The 24400-nt window shown below is 34.2% G+C and overlaps 1 protein-coding gene across 2 annotated transcripts in view; it reads left to right on the plus strand.

Moving 5' to 3' along the window:
• Window positions 1-24400, plus strand: part of LOC118190092 (uncharacterized) — a 239820-nt gene that overhangs the window by 149885 nt on the left and 65535 nt on the right. For both annotated transcript variants that reach the window (XM_035360789.2, XM_035360790.2), the window contains exons 5-8: window positions 1124-1629; window positions 9626-9947; window positions 15070-15263; window positions 23538-23654. In XM_035360789.2, the coding sequence (XP_035216680.1) occupies window positions 1124-1629; window positions 9626-9947; window positions 15070-15263; window positions 23538-23654 (1139 nt within the window). The remainder of the gene's footprint in view (window positions 1-1123; window positions 1630-9625; window positions 9948-15069; window positions 15264-23537; window positions 23655-24400) is intronic.

Below are 24400 nucleotides of genomic sequence, written 5' to 3' on the forward strand. Positions count from 1 at the left end.
CTGAAACTGTTCTTCAGAATTTGATTTTGCGTGACGCTAATAATGTGACTCAATTATCTATTGTGTGTAATTTTATTATATGCAAGAGGCCCACGAAAATGTTGGACATAGAAGTTTGTTATTCGATGTGCTTATAAGTTTTGCTGTGATTTGTGTGCACATAGGCTATCCAAAATAAGCAATATTAAGTGTTGTAGGTCATTAGTTATATTTATATGTAATTCAGTTGCTTAATTTGTGTATAATCTTTCAGTTTCTGTTGAAAGTAAAGTTCTTCCTTTCCCCTAAAGCTTTTGATTTTCCTGGAATATATATATATATGTGTGTGTGCATTTTCATTATCCTCCTGATTAAATGAGTGGTTTTATTTTTTAGAATATTTCAGCAAAATGATACTGGCTATTTTGTGAATTTTATATATTTAAAACTATACACTTCTTTTTAGCTAAGTGCTTTCTCTCTTTGCAAATGCAAATTGCAGTGTGTTCAGGAATCAATGAAGAAAAATGGCAATAAATCATATATAAACTAAGTTGTAATATAAATCGTACGTTCTATTTGTATTACTGTTTATAATTGATGAGCTAGTTTACTTAAGATGCTGTTTACTCAAAACTGTGCTGAAGTAAAGGGGTGGTGGTCAAATGCGAGCATTGAGTTATTGCATTGATGTATTTATCATCAAAATGAAATAAGCTAAAAAACTTATTCTTACGTTTGGAATTAATGTGCACAGCTTTTAGCTTAATTATGTTGCCTAATATAATTTATATGTATGAATATGTTCTATGTGAAATACTATATTGTCGAAGATGTAGTTTTACAGGAATACTTTTGTTTCTCACCGAGGCTGAAAACTATCAATAAACATTTTGTAACCTGACAACGGATGTATTAAAAACAAAAATCATGTGCTTATAGTACCTATCTGAAGAATATTTCAAAATTTTAATTTGTGAGTTTTAATATAATTTAAAATAGATTTTAGGCTTGCATTATAAAATAAGCATTTTAGAAGATTCTATTTTTTTACAAGGATTGCTGGTAATGCATATTATGAATTACATTTTCGATTAATATATTTTATTTAGAAATGCTTTTAACTATTCATTTGAATTTTTAGGTGGTACTGATCGTCATTCACATTTCGACGTCAGGCAAGACGCATCTTCTCCAACATGCAGTGATTGCAAAGAAAGTGACTACAAACGGAACAGTATTAAAAACTCTTTTAATGCCAGCCAGTCTTCACAAGCCTTTTCTCTCGATTTAAGACCTAGTCCACCTCCTAGTTTACCACCTAAACTTCCTCCTGCAAGGTCTTCCTCTTTGGAAGATGTCAGAAAAAGGACTGAAAAGGGTAGCGTTTCTCTTATGGAGGACAAGGACAAAGGTCACCGCCGAAGACGAAGGGCTACCCTGCCGAAGCGGAGGTTTTCCGATCTGCATCTTCATATCCTGTTATGTCCCACCAGGTCATCTCTTTGTGGCGATGGAAGTAGCAGGGATGATGTACCGCTTACGGCATCCGCTCGGAGAGCTCATAGGTCACTCCCAGAGTCCCCCAGCGAACTGGACGAAGTGCCGTCATTTTGTTTCGATTTTCTGGAGAAAGGTTCGAAAGAAAAGGTATTAATATGTTTCTTAAATCTAATTGCAATATTGAGTAAACTGCTTTGTTACATCAGGGAATTCTCCAATTTAGGTCACCACATGAAAAATTTCGGTGATGCATATAATTTTAGCGTATCAATAATTATTTAAGAAAAACATTTTACCATAAAATACAGTTTTTAACTACTAAATAAAGTGTGTCTCAACACTGGAAGATCATCATGCTTTGGATGGATGCCATTTATCTTTCGCTACATATCATTAAGTTGCAGCAAATTCTAAACTGATTTCTTATGTAGGATCAAAAAGATGTACGTGTTTAGTGGTGATTAAGGTATATGATCAGAAATCTAACCTCAGAAAGGGAACTGCAATATACGATTCATATACTTTCCACTAATGTTTCATAAGTTATTATATCTCAAAGGAAATTAATACCTTTCTGCATGATTTTTTAGGAAAATACGCTAAAGAATAGTTTATTTTTTTGTGTTAGTCGGCCAACTCGTAAATGGTGGGAGTATCCTGTACACAAAGTATCAAAATAAGTCCATTTCTGGCCTAACGTGTAACAAAAAGACCTTAAACTTTCGCATCACTGGGTAAAGAGTAAATTTTGTTTGTTTGTTTGTTTATTCAGATACACATCATTACGCAAAAAGGGTTTAGGTTTTTGAGCGTAACTCAAACAACAGAAAGCAAATAATTCATATAAATCTTCTTAAATTAGTTAGGCACATTTAATACTGCCAAAAATTATTTATTTTATTGAAACTGCTAAAGATTTCTTAATCGCTAATTATTTAACATTATTCAATGTACATGAAAAAGCAGATGTAAAGTATTTGTTGAAGAATGTCGCATATAATAGGAAAGGGAGAAACGAGTAAGATCATGCACAAATGTCGTTCATGTAACGATACTTTCTTGAGTGTCCTAAACTGGTACTACCTTTGACCCCTGATTTTTTGCAGTAACAAAGAAAACACAACCCATGCCTAAAGTTCTCTTTAATTTTTGTTATCCTATGTAATGCAGAATAACCCGTGCAGTTTTAGAGCTATTTTTCTATAACGAAATTTTTCTTAGCAAATTTTTGTCTTTTTTATTTGTTTAGTATAGCAGGTTCAGCATTATATATATATATATATATATATATTGCACCCTTGATCAAAATCAACATAGATTGTTTAAATCATCATAAATGTTTTGTATGTTCTGCAACTTGGTGTGTGCTCTGGAAGTTAAACCACCTGTTCAACTTTCGCAGAAAATCAGTTCACGGACACGCACGCGAACGTATTATAAGAGAATGTTGATCATATCTTAAGCTCCTATGAAATGTGAAGCATTTGAACTAAATTAAATGGAACTATTGAGTTATTTTTTTTCATTTCGACGGAAAGCTGCCCGAATTTCTGTATTTGTCTGACAGAGCTCTAATAAGTGGATTCATTACTTACAAATCAAACTGAAAAGACCTGAAATCATATTTGTGAGTTTTGTTATTTTCCATACTTCAAGGTATGCTTTTTAGGACGTTTCTTCAGAAATTATTACACAGACAGCAACAGAAGAATTCAGAATTAAAATTTTTATACTTTCATTAATGTACGTTTTACACTGAATAAGTTAGATGTATATTTTTAGTCAGATGTCGAAGGAAAATTATTTAAGTATTTTTAATTAGATTCAGAGTAGACTCATTAGAGGCATGAATTGAGTTTCATATTTAAGAAATCATCTTTATTGACTTATGCTACAAATACATTTTATTTTTAAAACCTCTTGCGGCTAATATTGCCGCGGACTTTAATAAAAGTTTTAGATGTGTTTATTGAATGTACCAAAAATACTAAATCGGAAAAAAAAAACCTAGCTAGCTATATTTCAGTTATACGCTTAGATGCTTTCATACTTCATTTCCCACAAATCTATTTCAAAATTTTTGGTGTGTTTTGATAGCTGAATAGCTTTCGTAGATTAAATAAAAGGGTCTTGATATGTAATCGAAAGAATTGTATATTACAAGAAAAGTTTCCTTGAAAACATCAGCAGCGCATTGAGTTGTTATAGTCATTCGATATTTTTGAAATGATTCACAGCAGCGTGACCACTTTCCTCCTAGTATAGGTTTCCCAGTTCTCTAGCAACCTCCCTACAAATATTGATGTTCATTGCCGATTATTTGCTTTCGAGACAACATACTGAATAATATGTGACCTTGCTTATTGTCACATATACCTAACTCCCAGCATTTCAGTTTCATTTGACGGAGCGGGAAAATATTGCTATTTACGACTGTGTCAAATACCTAAGCAGGAAATGTGAGAATATGGAAGAAACTTCTTCCTTTTAAAGCCTTAAAAAATGATATATTAAAGGGAAAATATTTGCTTCGTTATATATGGAAGAGACACGAGCCAGTCTAAAATGCAAAATTAGGCAAATTAAATGAATGCATAAATAAATAAATCGTAAAATATTGCAACCTTTAAACTTAAATTACATGCTGAAATTTTAAAGAGGGGTTTACCACTAAAAATCTTCAAAAAAATTGTAAACCTTTCATTTTTTTATATTTTTAAAAAAAATGAAAGGTTTACAATTTTTTTTAAAAAAATTTAAAAAAAAATGAAACCAGTTGCGTTCGGATCTTCTCTTTTCAGATTCTTTTAATGTTTTAAATAGTTTTAAATTAAACAGTTATGATACGCCTACAGGTTTAAGAATTAATTCTTAGCAGATCACGGTGAAGAACCTAAAACCATATGTAGGTACCTCGGTATACGTCCGTTTTGAAGTACGTCCAATGTGTTATACGTCCTGTTTGCATGAGAAAATTTTTGTCTGGAATACGACTCGAGTTCGATGAGTCACGATTGGGCGCATTACACTTGTCTACATCTTTCGAGACAATGGTAGTTCGACTGCTCATGAGCGTAGTACGCCTTTTGCACTATTCTCTCAAATTTTAAGTGATTTTGCGTTTTTTCGCGTAATGTTTTGTGATTGCAATGAAGAAAATTGTTAGGCTCACCATGGAGGTGAAAAAGAGATTGTTAGAAGGTATGAAGATGGCACGCGCATCCGGGACTTGGTAGGGCATGCCGTACTCCCGATGGGTGTCTATGACTGTGAAACACAAAGATTCTCTTAAATAGATTAACGTTGCGAAGAGGGTGAAATTGATTAAGAAGCAGACCAGAGACGTTAACCCTTTGCGGCGCACCTAAAAATTTCCTTCTGTACGCACAGAAAAATAGAATGAAAAAGGATTTATAGGTTACTATAGGTTACTCTGAACCTTCTTTATTTATAGTAGATAGCAGCTCAACACAAACCAGTCCATACATTTTAGCCATGTTTAGTTTTTTAAGGCCCTCATTTTTCAAAGAAATCTTCCAGATTTTTTAGGGTATAAAAAGAATTGTTTGAAAAGAAATTTCTGTGTTATTTTTTTGGTTGTATGCTAATCTCCTTATTCTATATTAGTTTTAATTTTTTACCTTGAAGCCTAAAATCAAATGGCGAACCCTAGGTATGCCCAGACGGGGCTCACCGATAATCTAGGACAACTGAGAGTCTGTATTCTTTGCTTCTCCGCATCTCATCGGTCAGTTCATTGACAACAATGCTCATTTCAGCACTCTTTTCGAAGCTCTGTTCAATCAGTGTGCCCACAGAATTAAACGATAAGTGCTATCTTCACAAAATTTTACTTGTGTACTCTTCTAGGCCTAATTAGATTGCCTACCCTTTTTTTTTTTTTTTTTTTTTAGCAAAACTCCAACTTTAAAAGGTAGCGTGCCGAAAAAGGTTAAAGCATGTTAAATAATTGCTTTTTATCTAAATAGCTGAAAAACATTTGTGTAGCTTACTTATGTGCAATAGTTTTGTGTAGCAATACTTATGTACTCAACTGTTCAATATCCTCAATTATATCATTTATGTGCAGTATCTATTTCACTCACTGCAGTGGTATTTTAGTATTAAATAGTGATATGATTATAATAATACGACCGACTTATAAGAATGAATTATTAGTTTCCCTTTATTTCTTATTGATAATGTTCGTGTGGTATACATCCAAAGATCCGGAACGGATTAATGACGGATAACGAGGTATCACTTCATTTAAATAGAATTATTCAAAATAAACGCTAGGAGAGAAATGCGCTGCGGCATTACTCCATCCTAAATTAATGCCATGTGGAGAATTTTTCTTGTGCATAATAAAGAAAGGCTTAATTATTGAAGATGAAGTTGTGCGTTTTTGTTCTGGATCACTTCGCTCAAGGTTTTCAGGACAAGTCTCAACAAGTGACTGGGAACAATTTCTATTTTGCCGGAACACGAAAATGGCATACTCAAAACATTCACACCTTCCCTCGAAAGGTTAAAATCTTGCGTATATTTTGTGTAAAATGACTGATATAAATTCTTCCTCTTCAGGGGCAAAACATTTTGTTTCTAATTTCACATGTTCTTCATTAATTCTTCTTATTGCTTACAAATGAGATTTGTCTCCAACTATGATTTTTATACCACTTTTTGCCATATTTTATAGTAATGCACATAAATACGTCATCTTCGTTTTTAGAAACAGTAACATAAAATGTGTACTTAAAATAAAAATATATGATAGATATATTAAACAGCTATTAAATTAATTTTAATGAATGCATGCAATATTGTTTGCACAGTTCGGCAAATATGCAGTATATATGGAAGTAGACTGGTGTGCAAAAATTAAGGATGAGACTGTTTTTTTTAATTCCTACTATTAGCTGACACTCTCCCTATATCTTGTTCAAATTTTCATTCGTTAATAAAATACTTTTTATTCATCCATTCAAATTTAAATACATTTTTTAAACTTGTAGTGGATGACATTCGATGTTAATACAGTTTTTTCACATTTTAAGTGAATTCCTACTTATTTATTCCTGTTTATCGGAACTAAAGATAATGCTGCTTTTATTAAATATATTATAAGAATTATAAATAATGATTGTTTGTTAAGAATTCTCACATGCCGTAAAAATTAATTTTATAACAACTTGTAATTAATAGTACATGCCTGTGATAAACGGGATTGTAATATTTAACAAAAATAAGTGGCAACAGTAAGACAGAGTTCTAAAGATTTTTAAAGTATATGGAATTAAAGAAGTTGTAGTTTATATTTGTAGTTTTATAGATTTGGATGAAGCGGATATAATGTCCCATTATGTAGCGAAAATTCTCCTCATATTTCTATGTTAACGTCACAATAATATGTGTTTAAAATATAACCCTTTAAAATGTCCCTTTCACAAACGGAGAATGCGAAAAGAAACTACAACACAACGATTAGAGAATGAAAAACATAAGCGCCAAGAAAAGCTTCCTACAAAAACTCTTCGCAGCAGGTCAAGCATATGTCGCCTTGAGTCGTGTGAAATCATTAGATGTAATATTAATTGAAGAACTGGACTGCTCGAAACTCACTGGAAAGGTTCCTTGCAATAATGAAACGTTATGAGAGATGGATAGAATGAGAAATTATAGACTACCATCAGCTTCATAAATTAGAAACGAAAAAATGTTAATAAGGTTCATAAAAAGTAACTAAAATAAAAATTTTTCTTTCTTGACCTAAGTAGGAATTGACTTTAATTGTTTTTATATTACTTGTTCAATTTAACGTTGTGCAAAAGCTTTCCAAATCAACAAAAATAATATCATAAGATCCCCAAGGTGTAAGAATATTGGGTAATGTAAGCAAAACTTCCCAAAAAAAAAGAATCAAAATAATAGAAAGGAACTTTTTTGAAAAAGCAGCATGGAGCACAATGCAACAGAAAGCCGAAACATCCATGTGGCAGGTGTCCAGCAAGAAACATCCAGCCTTTAGTAGGGCATATAATCTCACCTAACTGCTGTGGATGTTTCACATCATTTGCCCATGCTGAATATGAGGTTGTCAATGAGTTGTTGAGGCATTGCTGCCCATTCCTCTTGTAGCACGAATCACAGCTCCAGAATCGTTGCTGGCGATAAGTTACGTGCTGCCACCCGTCTCCCTAGAAAGTTCCATACATGCTCGATGGGATTTAGATCCAGAGACCTTGCCGATCACTCTATGTGTTCAATATCATCACTCTCCAACAGCTCTTCGACAGCAATTGTACAATGAGATGGAGCGTTATCGTCTATGAAGAGGAACTGAGGATTCGTAGCACTTCTGAAAAGACACATGTAAGGGAAGAGAACCTCGTTACAATAGCAGTCCTCGTTGACTGAACCTCCTTAGAAGATGTGAAGGTCAATATTCTCCTGTAAATAAGTAGAAAATGATGCGGTGTAGGTCCACCATTTTGCTCTGACGACACATGCCACTTTCTTGAGATATTAGCCTCTTCGGAATATTGCTGTTGTCATTGAACGCCATACTTGCAAACGAACAGTGGTCAATGCTGTCACCAATATGGAGCAGCATGACCTGACTTTTACTTAATGTTCCAGTTCCTCCCATGGGTAACCTTAAAGGGTTGAGGTGAGGACTCTGAGCAAGCCAAATTAATTCAACACCTATCACATGTAACCAGCGCTGTACGGCACTGACCGGATAAATGGCAGCAATATAGTTTCCATATTATAGCCGTACTGTATACACACTATGGTTGTATACTGCAATAAATACACATTGTGACAAGTTGCCATAAGGCATATTCCATTGTGGCAACTGCCGTATACCTAGGAGTACGATAGTTGCCACAATATGGCTCCTACTGCGGCAACTATTTCGAATAGTTACAACAATATCCGCAACACAATATTGTCCAAAGTACTGCTATGGCTTCTGTCCTCATAGCTTCTTTCGTAGGAAACATAGGGCCGAGTTTAAACCATGAGAACTGGGTAAGAGAATACCGGGATAGGTTTGGTCATAACATTGCATACGGGATGCATTTCTTAACTTGTATCACTGTTCATTTTGTTGCAATGAATAGTTTTGTAAACAATATTATTTTGTGCTATTTTGTATGTGTTTATTTTATATGCTCCCTGAGAATTATATTTTCGTTTCCTCTAAAAGAATTTTAGGATAAAATTTTTTATTTTCGTAAGAAACTGATTTATATTTGCTGCAAGAAAATTCATAGTGAAATAACCATTGCATTGGCTGCCAAATTAATGCTTTCAGTAAAATATTAAAAGTAATGTCAGTAATTTTGACTTAAAATGACTAAACTTTCTAAATCTTGCGCATATAAAATACAGGTCAGGTAGAGATAACACATAGCTGGGATCCCATATTTAACTCCGAATTCTCCAACATATCTGAAACAATATTGATTACTGACTGGCATTTTATCTGCCTTGAGAGAAATTTTCTATAAGACAGTTATATAGGTAGTAATTTTAAAATCGCTACAAAAACAGCGGTCTAAGCTCTCGAAATTATTAGCACAAACTGAATAACACCATTGATTAGATTAATTTTAATTTCTTAATCTTTAATATTTTTGAAACATTCAGTAAGCCGAGTGCTGGTTTCAGATATTATAATGATGATGATGTTGATGATGATCTGAATGCTTAAATTTATGACGTCTTCCAGTAGCTGAAGGAAGGAAACAATTGTGTTCTTTATATAATAGATTTTTTATGTGAAATTTTATCACTTCAATAACATAATAAAATGGCACATTAATTATTAAAATGTAGTATTTAAAGAATAATTTTCTGAATTAATGTGCAAGAATAAATGTTGATAAATAATGCAATGCCTGAAGTACCTACGTGGTACAATCTTGCATGCAATTCTGAACTGTGCCTGGAAAGGATAACAAGTGGATCACAAAACACTAAGTATATTGGTTAATATACTAATAGCTGTCCTTTTTGTAAATCGCTTGGAAACCTAAAAATTAAACACACACATATTATATATATTGGCTCAGGAACAATATAGAAATTTTGGTTTTACTCTTGGACTTGAATAATTCATATATCATTGTAGGTTCTCTCTTCATCGAGATCCGTATTCTATGTGCCTGTACAGAATTCCCGTCAGACAAAATGTTCCGAAAATCTTGATCATTCATCTAATCAGGAAGAAGTCGGTAACAGTCAAATGACGGTGATGACATCTCCGGTGTCGCCATCTGGCGATGATAATAGTAACCATGTGGCAGCCAAATTTGAACAAGCTGATGTCTGTGATCCTGAAGAAAATCTCTCTCCTGAGCAATATGATACCGATGAGGACGTTTTGGAGAATGATTACGACAATCTGGATCCCATTTATGAAGAGCTTTCGGATGTCACCAGTGCAGCGAAAAGTAAGTTGAAACTTTGACTTTACGCTGACTGTGATTTTGAAGAATATTAATCTTATAAACGTAAAATTAATTTGTTTTTCTCTTATATACATTCTGTCGCAAAACTAATGCTAGTAATTAAATAAAAGTAAATGATTTTGAATCTGAAATAAATTCTGAATATTGATAAATTTTCTGACAATTTTTTAAAAAAAAATTATGGAATATTCAATATCTCAGCAAATCTCTTATGCGTTATACAGTGTATGTCGGACTAGTCTATGTTTTTATAACTATTGATGGTTAATTCAGCTTTGTATTGAAGTTCATAAATATGTTTATATATTTTTTAACTATTAGAAAACATCATGGAGAATTACTGATCAGTTATCTAACTGTAAAATTCTGCGATCAATTATTTACATGAATTTAATATTACTGAAATTACAGTTATTTAGATTATTTATAATTATTAAATAAGATGAAATAATAGAATATTTCATAGAAATATTATATCTTAAACTGTATCATGTATTTTTAAAACTAATTTGAAAATAAAACTTCGTGAAATCCATTTGCTAACACAATTTTAGGGTATTCTTAAATTACGCTGCATGATTTTTCTAGTAATATACCGAAGTTTATGGTAAACGTTACTTCAGCTAACTATATTTGTTTTAGCATAACTAGAAAGGTCTCCTCATTTCTTAGGCAGGTAGCCTTTATGAGCTTTGGCATATTCAATTATGCATAAAACTGTGGTTTTGGCTTATTTTCTATTTTCGAAAAATTTGAAATCAATAATGGGAAAAATATTTTACTAAACACAAAGCGCGTGAAGAGGAATTTCTATTTTTTTCCCCTGTGCCATTCAATAAATATTCCGTAAAAATAATATTTGTTTTAAAATTAGAATTTAATCAAGTACATTGAGCTCTTAACCTGTACAGGTGTTTAAAAAGATAGTACGATTAAATATATCTTCACCATGTGGTCATAAATCCGTATATCCAATTTAAGAAATGAATGAAATAATGTAAGCTTCTTTACTCTGGGAAAGCCTTACCAACGGCCAAGTATTTTAGACCGCTGAAGAGTGGAAGCTCGACTGGACATATACTGCGTTTGATCCCAACAAACGGGCTGGTTGGTTTTTCTGATTTTCCCCATATAAAATGCGAATATGAGCCAGTTTACTTTAAAAAGTCCTACACGAAGCACCTCTCACCTTAGGCAGATAGCCTTGTGTTTTTTTCGATATTCGAATTACCTAATCTAACCTTACCCGACTTTGGCAATTCTGTTCAAGTTAATATCTTTCACTGAGATGTTCTTCTGCAGGTTTTTCATAAATAAAATTCTAGTGCATGTTTCATAAATGAAGTGCTCGTGCAGGTTTCATTAAAAAAAGTGAACAAAAAATTTTTTAACCTAACTAGTTGGGAAAAAACGTATCTTCATATGATAAAAATAACCCGAGGTATGAGTAAAATTTTTTGAACCAGATATCTTTAGATGCAGCTACTCAAGTAAGTTTTCTGACAAAGGTTTCTGAAAATGATCTTAAATAGAATATAATATCTTAAATATAAATATAAACGTAAAATATAAAGTATGGCTAAATGAAATAAATTCAAAAATTTTTTTAACGTAATTCAATTTTGTTATGGCGTTTAAAACGTCTTCGTTTCTTTCTTTTATTGGGGTAAAAGGGTTCAGATCACAAAATTTTAGCAATTTATTAAGTTTCTTCCCTTTTCTTGGGTAGAATAAGAAACGATGAGTTTTCTTTGAAGATCGTATCTGTAAAAATTTTAATTTTGTTCATTTTTGCCTGTAATGTGACTAAAATGATCATTTTTTGTTTTATTAATTTCTTAAATTGAAATCAATTTAATAAATTAATTTCTTAAATTGAAATCAAAATTTTAAAAGGCTGTGAGGCATTGAATTGTTAAATACCCTACATAAAGAAGTTATTACGAACGAATCCTTAAAATATTACTGTTGTTACAGGTTCCTTAAATTTTACATCCACTGCTATCATTAACTATGCTAACAGCAATCAAACAATTTTGTCAGAAATATCTTGCGAATATTTCTTATCTTTACACATTGCTATTATTATCTTTGCATGCTATATCCTTTGTTTTTACACACAAGAGAAGGCTAATGAGGAATCTCTAGAGTATAGAATTAATATATCTGTAATTGTATATTTGTTTACTAAAAATTGCTTATATTCATCAGGTTAATTAATTAATGCAAGAAAAATTCTCTTCAATCACAATTTGCGATGTTTGAATCTAGACCAAAGGTTCTCAACCTCACCCCTCCGTACAGCTCTTTCATCACTGCTAGATGTCCATTCCTTCCCCCTCCTTTCCAAAGCTTGAAACATATGTATAGATTTATTTAAATTTAGATTATTTTTACTGTGTTTTATTAATTAAATAGAATAAAATATAGAAAATGTTGATAAATACCAAAACTTGAATAAAACTAGTTTGTTTTATATTCATAAAGTAAAACTAAATACTAAACGGCTAAATAAAAGATTGACCGCATCCCCCCCCTGAAAGTATAAAATTCCCCTCAAGGGGAAATTCTCCCTTAGCTGAGAAGTTGAGAGCTTCTGAACTAGGCGAAAACTGATTTCTGTGTAACAGTGTAACTTGCACAGTCGGATACCAAGCAGTACAGCTTCGAGCTGAAGGAAATAAGCTTCGTATTTACAGTTATCTTTCACAAATGTTTAACTAATCATGGACTATGTAATTTTCTAATTATTAAGACGTAATAGTTATGATTAAAGGGAAAGGAACCTGTGTACACCAAGTCATTTGTGAAGAAACTGGATATTGCAACCTTCCCGGTGAATAAAATTATACCTCAAAGAATACAATCTCTTAAAGTTAAAAAAATGAAACGAATGTAACGAAATATCGGTAAGAGCTGAAATTTTTCATAAAAATGGAAACAAAAGCAAATTAATTGTTGCTGGTTCAAGCATAATGAAATAACTTCTACTGAAATTTTAGTATTTCAGGATTTCTGCCAACCAGAGGCGGATCGGTAAAGCCGCTGAACACTGGTAGATCGGTCCGAGGTTTGAATCCCGGCGAACGTGCTGGCTGCATGGGCGTTTTCGGGGTTTTACCCGTGTGTAACGTGTATACGAGCCAGTTTCCCTTAGAAAGTTATCCATGAGGGCATCCTTCCCCTTTGGCAGGTAGCCCTCGTGTGCTTTGACATAATAAACCAAACCAAGAGAATTTCTTTATTCCCCTTGTGTTTAAAGCTATAAATACGGTTTAGTGTTCCTTGGAAAGGTATCCCTTTCATTAAGCATATGGCGCTTGTATGTTCTTGTATATTCCATTATGCTTTGCCCTAATCAAAAATCCCTTAATTCAATCCTTATGCAAAAAAGCTTCAAGAGATGCTTCTTGTAACAAACCTGGGAATTCCGCAGAACTGCTAAAGAGCAAAGCAGCGGCCACGAGGTTATTCTCATTAAAAAATAATAATAGTTACATAGTATCTGCAAGATTACGGAACCGTAACAAATGTTTTTATAAACGCTGAAGCATGCTCCGATCTTAATGCTCCAGTGAATTTCCTTTTTATTTCAAAATATCCTGAGGATACATTTTCACACATTCATTTTTAGTTATTTTCTTATTATTTATCGTTCTTGGCTTTTAAATGTTAATTATCACTGTTTTCTCCCATGTTGCAGTATCCGTGTCTGAACAATCAGGCTGTATCTGAACAATTTCCTCTTATTAAAAACAAAATTTAATAATATCTATCCATATTATGCCTTTTTTTCCTATTGTACGACAAGAATTTCAATTGTAATTTGGTTTATCGAAAAAAATATATAATCAGGAAATGAAAAAAAAAAAAAAAAAAAAATACTAGTTTTGTGTTTCCGCTAATACGAATGAAATAGATTATTCAGTTAGCAAGAAAACCCTTTTAAATGGAGTATCAGTTTACTATGACGGTTACATTTACGTTTGCGGTTTTTGCTTCAGAATTGCTGCCTGAACCGGAAGGTGCTGGCTGAGCAATAACGCATGGGTACTTAATTATTTTCCTTGCCTACATTTTTGTTTACAAATTACGTGCTCCGCCTTTAGGCATTGTACGGAAAGGGAATATGCCCCGTGGAGGCCTTTTTAAGGGAAACTGACTCGTATCCACGGTACGCTTGGGGAAATTCACGAAAATGCCCATGCAGCCATCCCGTTCGCCGGGACTCGAAACCTGGACCGAACTACCAGTGTTCAACGGCTTTTACCGCTCGGCTGTAAACGGTAAAACAGCTCTTGTTTCAAATCAAGAACTGTTTTACCGTTGAGAACAAGCAAGACTTTTGATATGATTTTTGTATTTAAATTCCTAAATAAAAGCTAATTACTGAATTTTAATTCTAAGGACTTTGAGCAAGCAATACTTTTGTCATGACTTATGCCGATTAGTTTATTTGGAATACGGCAAAGTAGGGGAGGGCTATTTGTCTAGGGAAAGGATGCTTTCATGGATTACTCACCAGCGGAAACTACTCGTAGTCACTTCACATATGCCAAAAACCTCGAAAACTCTAATGCAGATAGCCTATTTGCCTGGATTTGAACCAGGCCGTACTACTTTGGCGTTTTTACCGATTGACCTCTGGTGGCCCCTGTTTTATACGGAGTTTCGAAGAAGATTATGTATCCTTTGCCTTTAACAAAGTGGGAAAGAAATTTATCGAAAAAAATTAGTAAGGTTAGCATAAATGAAAGAAATTAGTATATTTAGATTCTATGAATTGAAAACACTTAAAAATAAGTTGAAATAACTGTAGTATTTCATGAAATATCTGATTTTCGTCCAACCCCGCTGTTCCCGGAATATCTGAGTTGTCACTGCGGTTTTCATGTGGTGCTGATTTAGCGAAAGAAAGATCAGTATTTCTGATAATTTATTTTGATTTAACAGTTTCTGATAATTCGGGTTTCAATTAAATAACTTTTTTATTATTTATGGTAAAAATATTTGTACTTTAAATACCTTACGTCGTCCATTAATTTCACAATTGGCCATAACTAATAATGCGTATTTCATGTTCTTTCTTTCTTTTTTAAACTAGGATTGACGTCGCTAGAATCGAACCAGAAGTCATTTTTCGAGGGAGCGTCCAAAATTGACATCTTGAGCTACCTGGAGGATGCTAAAGAGCGTGGTATTTCAGAAGGACTTTCCGAAGACGAGAAGGTAATTATCGAAGAGGAAGACGAAGATGAGAAAGTTCTTAGCGGAGAGGAGGAAGATATTGGAGAAAAGGTGTGTTTCACTTAATTGCTTCCTTTTTTTGTTTACAAACAAAATTAAGGTTTGATTCTGTTTTAACGTTCCTTCGTCGTATTCACCAGATTAAATGTTAGTAAAGCATACATGTCAATTTTTTTAATCATCTGAAAAATAAATATTTTTTCAAAATTTCAAATATGCTAAATGAACGACGGAAATATGACAATTATCAACTTGAAACCAACAGCGTGAGATGTAATTTTTCAGGCTATTGTGCGATAAGAATTAAATGTCTGCTAAGTTTGTTTTTGTTGCAAACAAAATTAACAAACAAATATTTGTTTGTTTTGCAACACAATATCGTATGCAGTGTCATCTATTATAATAGTAACATTCCTGCCTTCGCACTATTATTTTTTTAACAGCAAATTTTTCAAACGACTTAATGATTTTTTCAGCAGTATAGTTTTTGTTTTGCTTATTACGTGCTCCGCCCTTAGGCACTGCATGGAAAGGGAGGGATGCCCCATGGAGGTCTTTTTAAGGGAAACTGGCTTGTATCCACGCTAAACACGGGGAAACCCACGAAAACACTCATGCAGCCAGCCCGTTCACCGGGACTTGAAACCCCGGACCAAACTACCAGTGTTAAGCGGCTTTTACCGCTCGGCCGCTGGTGGGGCAGTAGTATAGTTTGGCGGAAAAATCCATTGTTGCTTTCAAGCAAATATTTCCCGAGTGTATTATGCGAAATAAAGAAATGTTTTACAGTCTTCATGCTCTCCAGACTCTGTGCAGTTATTTTGTTTATTGATATCTTAAATGTACATTAATAAACTCGGGATACTTCTACTTAACAAATTCAACTACACCAATCAGTATGATCCAAATGGCGAAGAGCGTCTGAAAAATGTGTTGTTCAAAAGAGAGGAGAGGAATGGTTTTCTTGCAATAAATGACATAATAGTATATCCTCTTCTTTTGAAAAATAAATAAACGTTTGAGTAATATTACATAGTGTTAGTTTCAGCTTGACTATCGGATTTCCGTGGGCCGTCCTTCATTAGCCTAATTAGCTAGAGTTCTTAAGTTCCAAAAGTTAAAATATTTGCAAAAATATTAATCTTCTGAACCATTGTTTATAAAATAAATTATTACTATTTTAATTTATGGTTCTAGCTTTTGTTTTACGATAACGTAGAGATATAATAATCGTTTAATTAATTTAATAATTATACCGATGTTATCTTAATGCTCATTAAATTTTGAGTTTTGAGAAATGACAAAAGCGTTTACCTGTTGATACTCATCTCCTACAAATTAACTTCAGTTTCTTATTGCGTACTCACTGCATTTGAGATAATGCGCAAGGTCTTACAGGAATGTCTGAAGAAAAAAAATTATGTACAGTCAAGAATACTAATATTTCATATGAGTTAAACCACCATAGTTTATTGAGAAACAGTTGTGATTCTAAAATATCCAATAAAGCTTAAGCATTGAAAAGAAAAGTTATACCTCAGAAGTTCATCATTGCGCACTACTAACAAAAGTATCCAATAAAGTTTAAGCATTGAAAAGAAAAGTTATACCTCAGAAGTTCATCATTGCGCACTACTAACAAAAGTATCCAATAAAGCTTAAGCATTGAAAAGAAAAGTTATATCTCAGAAGTTCATCATTGCGCACTACTAACAAAAGTACATTAGATCATTATCTACATCGGATGGTCATTTTCGCAGGCTTTTACTATTACACCACAAAGGTTGAGTATTCATCTCCCGCAAATTTCAGAATTTCTCTTAGCTTTTGTCCAATTTTATTCAGTCTGATGCTTGACATACAGAAATACCGATTTCAGAACTGATCATATGTTGTGGAGAAAGATTTGAAAATTTTCCAATATATTTGGTCACTTTATCTCAGGAAGTTTAACAATTGTTTATATAAAATTATATACGGTAATCTTGCTCTGGATTTTTGTACGCTGTTCGTGAAAATCTGCGATAGTTATCGACTTTGTAGTTCAATAAGTTTAAATGTTTATTGCTTCGTTTTGCTCTTGTGTGCAGAATACACTGCAATGAGTACTTACCGGTGCATGCAGTTCAAATAAAAGTTTAATTCCATAAATCCATTTTTCTAACTGACTTCCCTTTGTAATGAACAGAATTTATTTTTTTGTAAATGTTACCATTTTATTTTGCAAAGCAGAACCAAATGTTTTCTAAATTACAAAATGCTATTCATTATGAATTATTTGTGGTAAAAAAATGGTTTCGGTATTCTTTAATTTAAACAGAGCTTAAACACATTACAAACGAGTAGTTTAGTGTTTGTAAACTGCCGCGATGTTTAACGCGAGAAATAATAATAAACAAACACGAAACTGCGCTTTCTTCACAGATGCTGTGGTAAGAAAACCACTGAAGAGAGAACAAAAAAAATTTTCTCCCTCCTCCTGACCCATTAGTGCGAAAGGACCGGTTTCTGCCCACTGGACTACCTCTTCCTGTTAAAATGATTTTCACGTGCAGCAGATATGAAAATTTGTCTCTTTTTTAACTTGTCTTTTTTTATTGCGATAAACTCCGTTAGATAAATAATAAAATATTTTTTTATTACTTAGTTATTGGATAATGATTTGTGACCACTCGGTTCTTTCTTTTCTTCTTAGATTTTACGCATACGCAAAAGTATAAAGAAGTTTAAAAAATTTATCTGCAATAAAAGGAAAGAAACTGTCTATTTTTTCATTCATTACAATAGATAATAATAAAAATAACAGCAACAACCTGAGGCAGGCCGTCAAGAAATTAATAAGAAATAGGTCAAAAGTATTATCCCTTTAAAGCGGTGTTGATAAGGCTCCATAATTCCGAGTCCATGGGCGCATCAGAAGCCGAGCGGCTAAAACCGCTGAACTCTGGTAGTTCCGCCGCCTAGACGGTAGAGTGGTTAGAGGAGCCTAATGCGGTATCGAAGGCCCCGGGTTCAAATCCCGGAGAAGGCATGGATGTTTGTAAATGCTTGTGTCTTTTCGGCATGGGCGCACTCTAAATATATGTCAAGCCGAAAGTCCTCTCGTGTGGTTAGGTGGTAGGTGAGAGGGGTGGGAGACCCCCAGACCTCCCCCCCCCAGCGTGCTCTCTCACAAAATTGAGGGGGGATAAAAGTCCAACCTCCTTGAGGCTATGGCAACCATTCTTCCATGAAATTACATGTACAAGACAACAACAACAACTGGTAGCTCCATCTGGACTGGGATCTCTGTGTACAAGCTAGCTGCATGGGTGTTTTCCTGCTTTTCGCTTAGTGTGACGTGAACAAAATTCAGTTCCATATAGAGCCCTTAGACAATCCCCCTTCGCTCGCGTACTTTTAATATAATCATTTAAACAAATGGACAAATCAGAACCACGGACAGAACCAGGCGGTGTAGTCAGAATTTTAGCAGTTTTTTAGGCAGCTTTGCTGAGATATGTCGTATACTCAATTAAACGTTGAATGTACTTAAATTATGTTTACAATCTTCCACGTGCTTAACCTCTTAGTTATGTTTGAAGAAATAGAGGATTTCTTATTATTTTCTACTTGCACGAATTCTTTTCTATCGGAGCCCCAGCAGCGATCGAGCGGTAAAGTATCTGAGCATTGGTAGTTTGGTGCGGGGTTCAGGAGAACGAGCTTGCTGCATGGACGTTTTCGTGATTTTCCCCATGTGTAACGTGTATACGAACGAGTTTCCCTTAGAAAGTTTAATACGAAGGCATCCCTACCTTTAAGCAGAGAGCCTTTGAGTGGTTTGCATAATTAAATACACTAAGCCAAACCAATCTTTTCCATCGTGTCGACTAATTTTACATATTTTTGATAAACTAGTAATTGTCGGTGGATCCAGTAATATTACCTTTACCGATGAGTGACATTTAGTTGGATATATGTTAAATTTTATCCCTGATTTTATGATATACACTGACTACCAATAAGTATTTGGTCACATGTGATAGAAAAGAAAAACTAACTTTATTCAAAATCAATAGTTGGTAGAGCCTCCACGAGAGGTAATTACAGTGTGGACCCTCCGGGACATACTTTCCCCAAGTCTTTGTATGACAGCTAGTGGTATTTTCTTCCACTCGGCTTAGAGAAGACATAGAAGTTCCTTCACCGATTTTGCACGGGTAGTGCACCCCTGAATTCGGTGATGCAACTCGTCCCAGAGGTTCTCGATAGGGTTCAGGTCTGGAATATGGGCAGGCCAGTCCATTCGATGAACTCCATTGGCACCATACCAAGCCTTGGTTAACGTCGAAACATGACAACTGGCATTGTCGTACTGAAAGTAACAGGGGTCCAACCCGTAAAACTGCCACAACGTAGGAAGTACATTGTCATCCAAAATAGTGCAGTAGGCATCGGAGTTGAGCTTACCATGAATGGGGACCAAGAGCCCCAGCCCGTACCAGGAGAAACACCCCCAGACCATAATTCCACCTCCGCCGAACTTGACTGTTGGCACAATGCATTCTGGCAAGAGACGTTCTCTAGATAGACGCCAGACCCAGACCCTGCCATCCGAACGGTAAAGGGAGAACCTTGATTCGTCACTCCAAAGAACCCGTTTCTACTGATCTACGGTCCAATATCGATGTGCTTTGCACCACATTAACCGAGCAGCGCGGTTGGACTTTGTGATCAAAGGCTTATGGGCAGCAGCACGACCATGGAAACTTAAGTAGATGTGCTTCCTTACGGAGGGTATTCATTGAAACAATACTCCGGATGCCTGTTGAAACTCCTCGCGGATGAGGGCTATCGGTTGGGTGCGGTTCTTCCGAATTTCTCTGGACAGCACTCGTCGGTCTCTATCTCCCAGTTTCGTTGGTCTGCCGACTCGGGGCACATTCCGACAATCACCGCTCACTTTCCACTTCTAGATCACATAGGCCACTGTCGATTTTGGGTACTTCAAATCGCTATATATGTCCCTTAAGGATCGGCCACATTTGTGATACTCGATAATTATACCTTTCTCGAAATCAGAGAGCTCCGAACTGAGAAGCATCGTGCATGAGACTAAAGCCGATGCTGTTTCCTACACGATATATACCGGCGGAGTCTGTGACGTACCTTAGGACCGCAGATATCGTCATTTGCATAGGTGTCCAAATACTTATTGGTAGTCAGTGTATTGAGCTGACATATTGTAGCAATTATATGCAAATTTCCTAATAATTAAATGTTTTAAAGTTTTTCCACCTTCTTGGCTTCCGTCTGAATAAATTACCCAATTTAGATGTTTTATATAAGTTTCATTTAGTACGTCAGGATTATATAACTGCAGCTGTTTCTCCCCTACAACTTACGCGCAAACGTCGCGTGATTAGTTCCTACATCAGGAAATGTTCTCCGTTTTAGAGGTTACTTTGGCGCTGCTCGCTGACTGTAAATTAGGCGTCATTTGGAAAAAGTAAAAACTGAAATTAAAAATTTGGAATACATCCAGGTGTTTATAACTGATTTAGTAGGCAGAAATATAGCTCGTTAGCGGATTTGGGCCAGCTGCCGTACTTATTCGCGTGCTAACAAGTTAATTTTTTTTTTTTCTTTTTGTATTGCACATTATTTTAAGTTATATTCCAGAGGTTACGATTCAAATAAACTTTTAGTTATAGTTTAATTGTTCGTAATTCCTTTATTCGTGTGCTGATAATAACTTACCTTTGACAACTGTATAGCTTGCATTATTTCGTTAGGCTGAGAATTTAAAAGTTCCAGTTATAATAATTTCGAATTTTCTAACTTATGGTGTTCTTTAACACGGCAGCTCTAAATATCAAGTACTTTCGTTTTATATATTTGTTTATTTTTTCCTTTTATTCTTTTTTTTTTTTTTAATGAGAAACGGTTACTTAACCTTACTATGTAGTTATTAACGTGTCCACCTGGAGAATCAAGAAAGGAAATTGTCCGAGAATATTTTCTTTTCATTCTTTTCTTTTCGAGAGGAAAACTATAGTTTTTAAAATTATCATTCAAGGTTGAATTTCAAGCATTTGAAAAAAATCCAGTTAACTGGATGGTTGTACTTTCGCAGGAAAATTATATATGTTTAATATAAAATTTTAAAAATTCACTTTTTCATCTGTCGTACCATGTTTTAACTAGAATTATACATTCAAAAAATTCTTTCGGAAAACAAAATGCGAAACATATCATTTTCTGGCAAAATAAACTATGAAGTTATCTTTACTTACCTAAATACACAATGAATTTGTGTTCCAAATAAATAAAACAAGAGGATAAATTTTTTTTATGACGTAATTCTAAAAACTAATATACAATCATGCTTTCGTCTTCACTTCTGAAATTAGATAAAGAAAGCAATTTTTTAAAATTGAATAAGAACTTAAATTCATAATAAACGGAGAGAAACTACTAATTTTTTTTTTCCTTTTACCACAAGAAGTGAAATAAAAAAATGTAATTACACAGCAGTCTGGAACAGGCGGCCAAGCGAGTTGCGCTTAATCAATTTCAACTAAAATTGAACCAAGAAATATTTTATTGATGTAAAAATAATGAAATCAACAATTTCATACATTTTATTAAATTATAGTTTTGTATAATGTAAATCAGCGCTAAATTAAAATCCAATAGAAAATTAACAACAGACGTAGTTTTACTTAGCGTGGAATAGAACAAGAGATATGGATAACAGAAATTAAGAATACTCTGATTTCCGGATAATTGGACTCTCACTCTATTACTATATTAATCTTTGCTGTGATTTTCATATATTCATTCTCATGCCAAATAGTAAATTTAAAATGCATGGATTCGCATTGAAACACAACAAATAAAACTTTATTCAGTAAAAGCTAGTTCTTGAAAAATCAGTGATTTGTCTTGGTCAGATCTTCTGCCCAATTGGTGTTTTTTTCCCAGTACTCGGGTCTCTCTAGTGACGGAATGGTTAAGACCGCCGAATATTAGTAGTTCGACCTGATTAGGAATCGATACCAGGTGAGGGGGACTGCTTGCATGGATGGTTTTCATGATTTTTCACATGCGTAACGTCAATACGAGCCAGTTTCCTTCAGAAAGCACTCCAAAAGGTATCCCTTCTCATAGGTAGAGGCCCACCAGCGGCCGAGTAGTAAAGTTGCTGAACACTGGTAGTTCGGTCCGAAGTTCGAGTCGTCCACCAGCGGCCGAGCGGTAAAGTGGCTGAACACTGGTAGTTCGGTCCGAGGTTCGAATCCCGCGAACGGGCTGGCTGCATGGGTGTTTTCGTGGTTTTTCCCATGTGTAACGTGTATACGAGCCAGTTTTCCTTAGAAAGTCCTCCGCGAAGGCATCCCTCCCCTTAGGCAGATAGCCCTAGAGTGCTTTGTCGTAATTAAATAAACCAAAACCAAAACCAAATGGAAGTTCGAGTCACGACGAACAGGCTGGCTGCATAGGCCTTTTCGTGGTTTTCCTCAATGTATAACATATATATGAGCCAGTTTCCCTTACTAAGTCTTCCATGAAAACATCCCTACCCTTACGTAGATAGCCCTCGAGTGCTTTGCCGTAATTAAATAAACCATACCTCTTATGCAAGTAGCCCTTTAGGGACTTTGAAATATTGAAATAACAATAACCTAATCTAACCTATCTCACTGCTCGCAGTAATGTAATCGGATTTTACTCATTAATTACGTGCTAAATGCCGAGTTCAGGCTTTAAATATCATATTTCTGAATTTGTTATAACTAGAAATATAATTTTATAGAATCTGTTACTAATCTGTAGGTTTTGCTTTGTTGAGATGTAATTGTTTTAATCAGTACGCTTAATATTAGAAATTGAGATACTGAGAGACCTTACATTCTTCATATCAGCAGCGTTTCGAATTTTTTAAATAAAAATCACGAATCTTATTTTAAAAGAACGATCTTTATATTAATTTTGTCTATGTTCTGTGCGTCTATAATTAAGCAAAAAGCATTCTTTGCTTAACAATTATCTTTTTATTAAGCTTCGCTCAATTATCAAAACTTATCAATCGATTTTTTATTTTTTTGCAAATAACTTTATTTCGTGATTTTGCTTTCCTTTCCTCTTGTTTTCTTTCTCCATAAGTGACATTACGCATCGATTACATAATCATACGGTTTATGAAAATTTGTGCAAATAAATTTATGGCCAAGTTTTTTGTAATTATTGCATTGTTATCAATCATTTTCAAATGTGAATATTTCTTTTAATTTTTTACATTTTTGGAAAGATGTTAAAAATTTGTTTTCCTTCTTTCAGAACCGAGTTATTACAAATAACACATTGAACCACAAAGAAGCATTAATTAAAATAGAAGAAGATGTAGAAAAAGAAGACCAAGTAGAAACCGAGAACACAGCTGCTGATATCTCTAAGGTTTGTACTGAATTTTTCCCTAGTAAATTCTCGAACAAATCATCCGCAAATTTCATGAATTAATCAGCGCACTGATTTTTTACTCTTGAACAAAATCTTGTATTAATTGTTACGATAATATAAAATAAAAATAATTCTCAAAGTGTAATGTTCTAGCTGAAATAAAGTCCTTTGACCTAATAGAACTATGTATTCGCCAAGTTCGTGTTGCGTAAATAACAATTCCGAAGAAGGGTTAAAATACTATTTTATTTGAACTCAAGATATTTACAGACGGCCCCTCCTTGGGCGTACAGGAAGCCAACACTTCTTCCAACTTCCGAGACCTCTATAACACCTTGCGTGCACAACTATACCTAATATGCTAACCGCAAAAGTGCATTAAAGTTTCGTGTAAACTGGAGAGCCTAACTTAGCTTCATTCATACTTTTCACTTGCTTGCAAGTAAATCATTTAAATTCATCAACAACAGTTAAACTTCTAAGCATGTTTACTTTTAGCATTGTAGGGTTTATATTTATTTTAACTAACATTTATTTTAAGTTTAAACTATCTTTCCTGTCAAGCCTTACTTTCCCCTGGAACTGCCAATGCCAGAGTATGTAAATTTTAGTAGAACGCGCAAGGATTCAAATTATCAGCGGAAGTATTCTGAGTTAAATAGAAAGGAAACGAGTTCGAGGTGTGCTGTTCTTACTTCACGAGCGCGGAGGTAGTTAGCCAGAAATTGAAGAACCCCGTGTTT

This window comes from Stegodyphus dumicola, chromosome X2 (assembly GCF_044657685.1).
Source record: "Stegodyphus dumicola isolate Sdum_Otavi_A_Nest chromosome X2, ASM4465768v1".
Lineage (NCBI taxonomy): Eukaryota > Metazoa > Arthropoda > Arachnida > Araneae > Eresidae > Stegodyphus > Stegodyphus dumicola.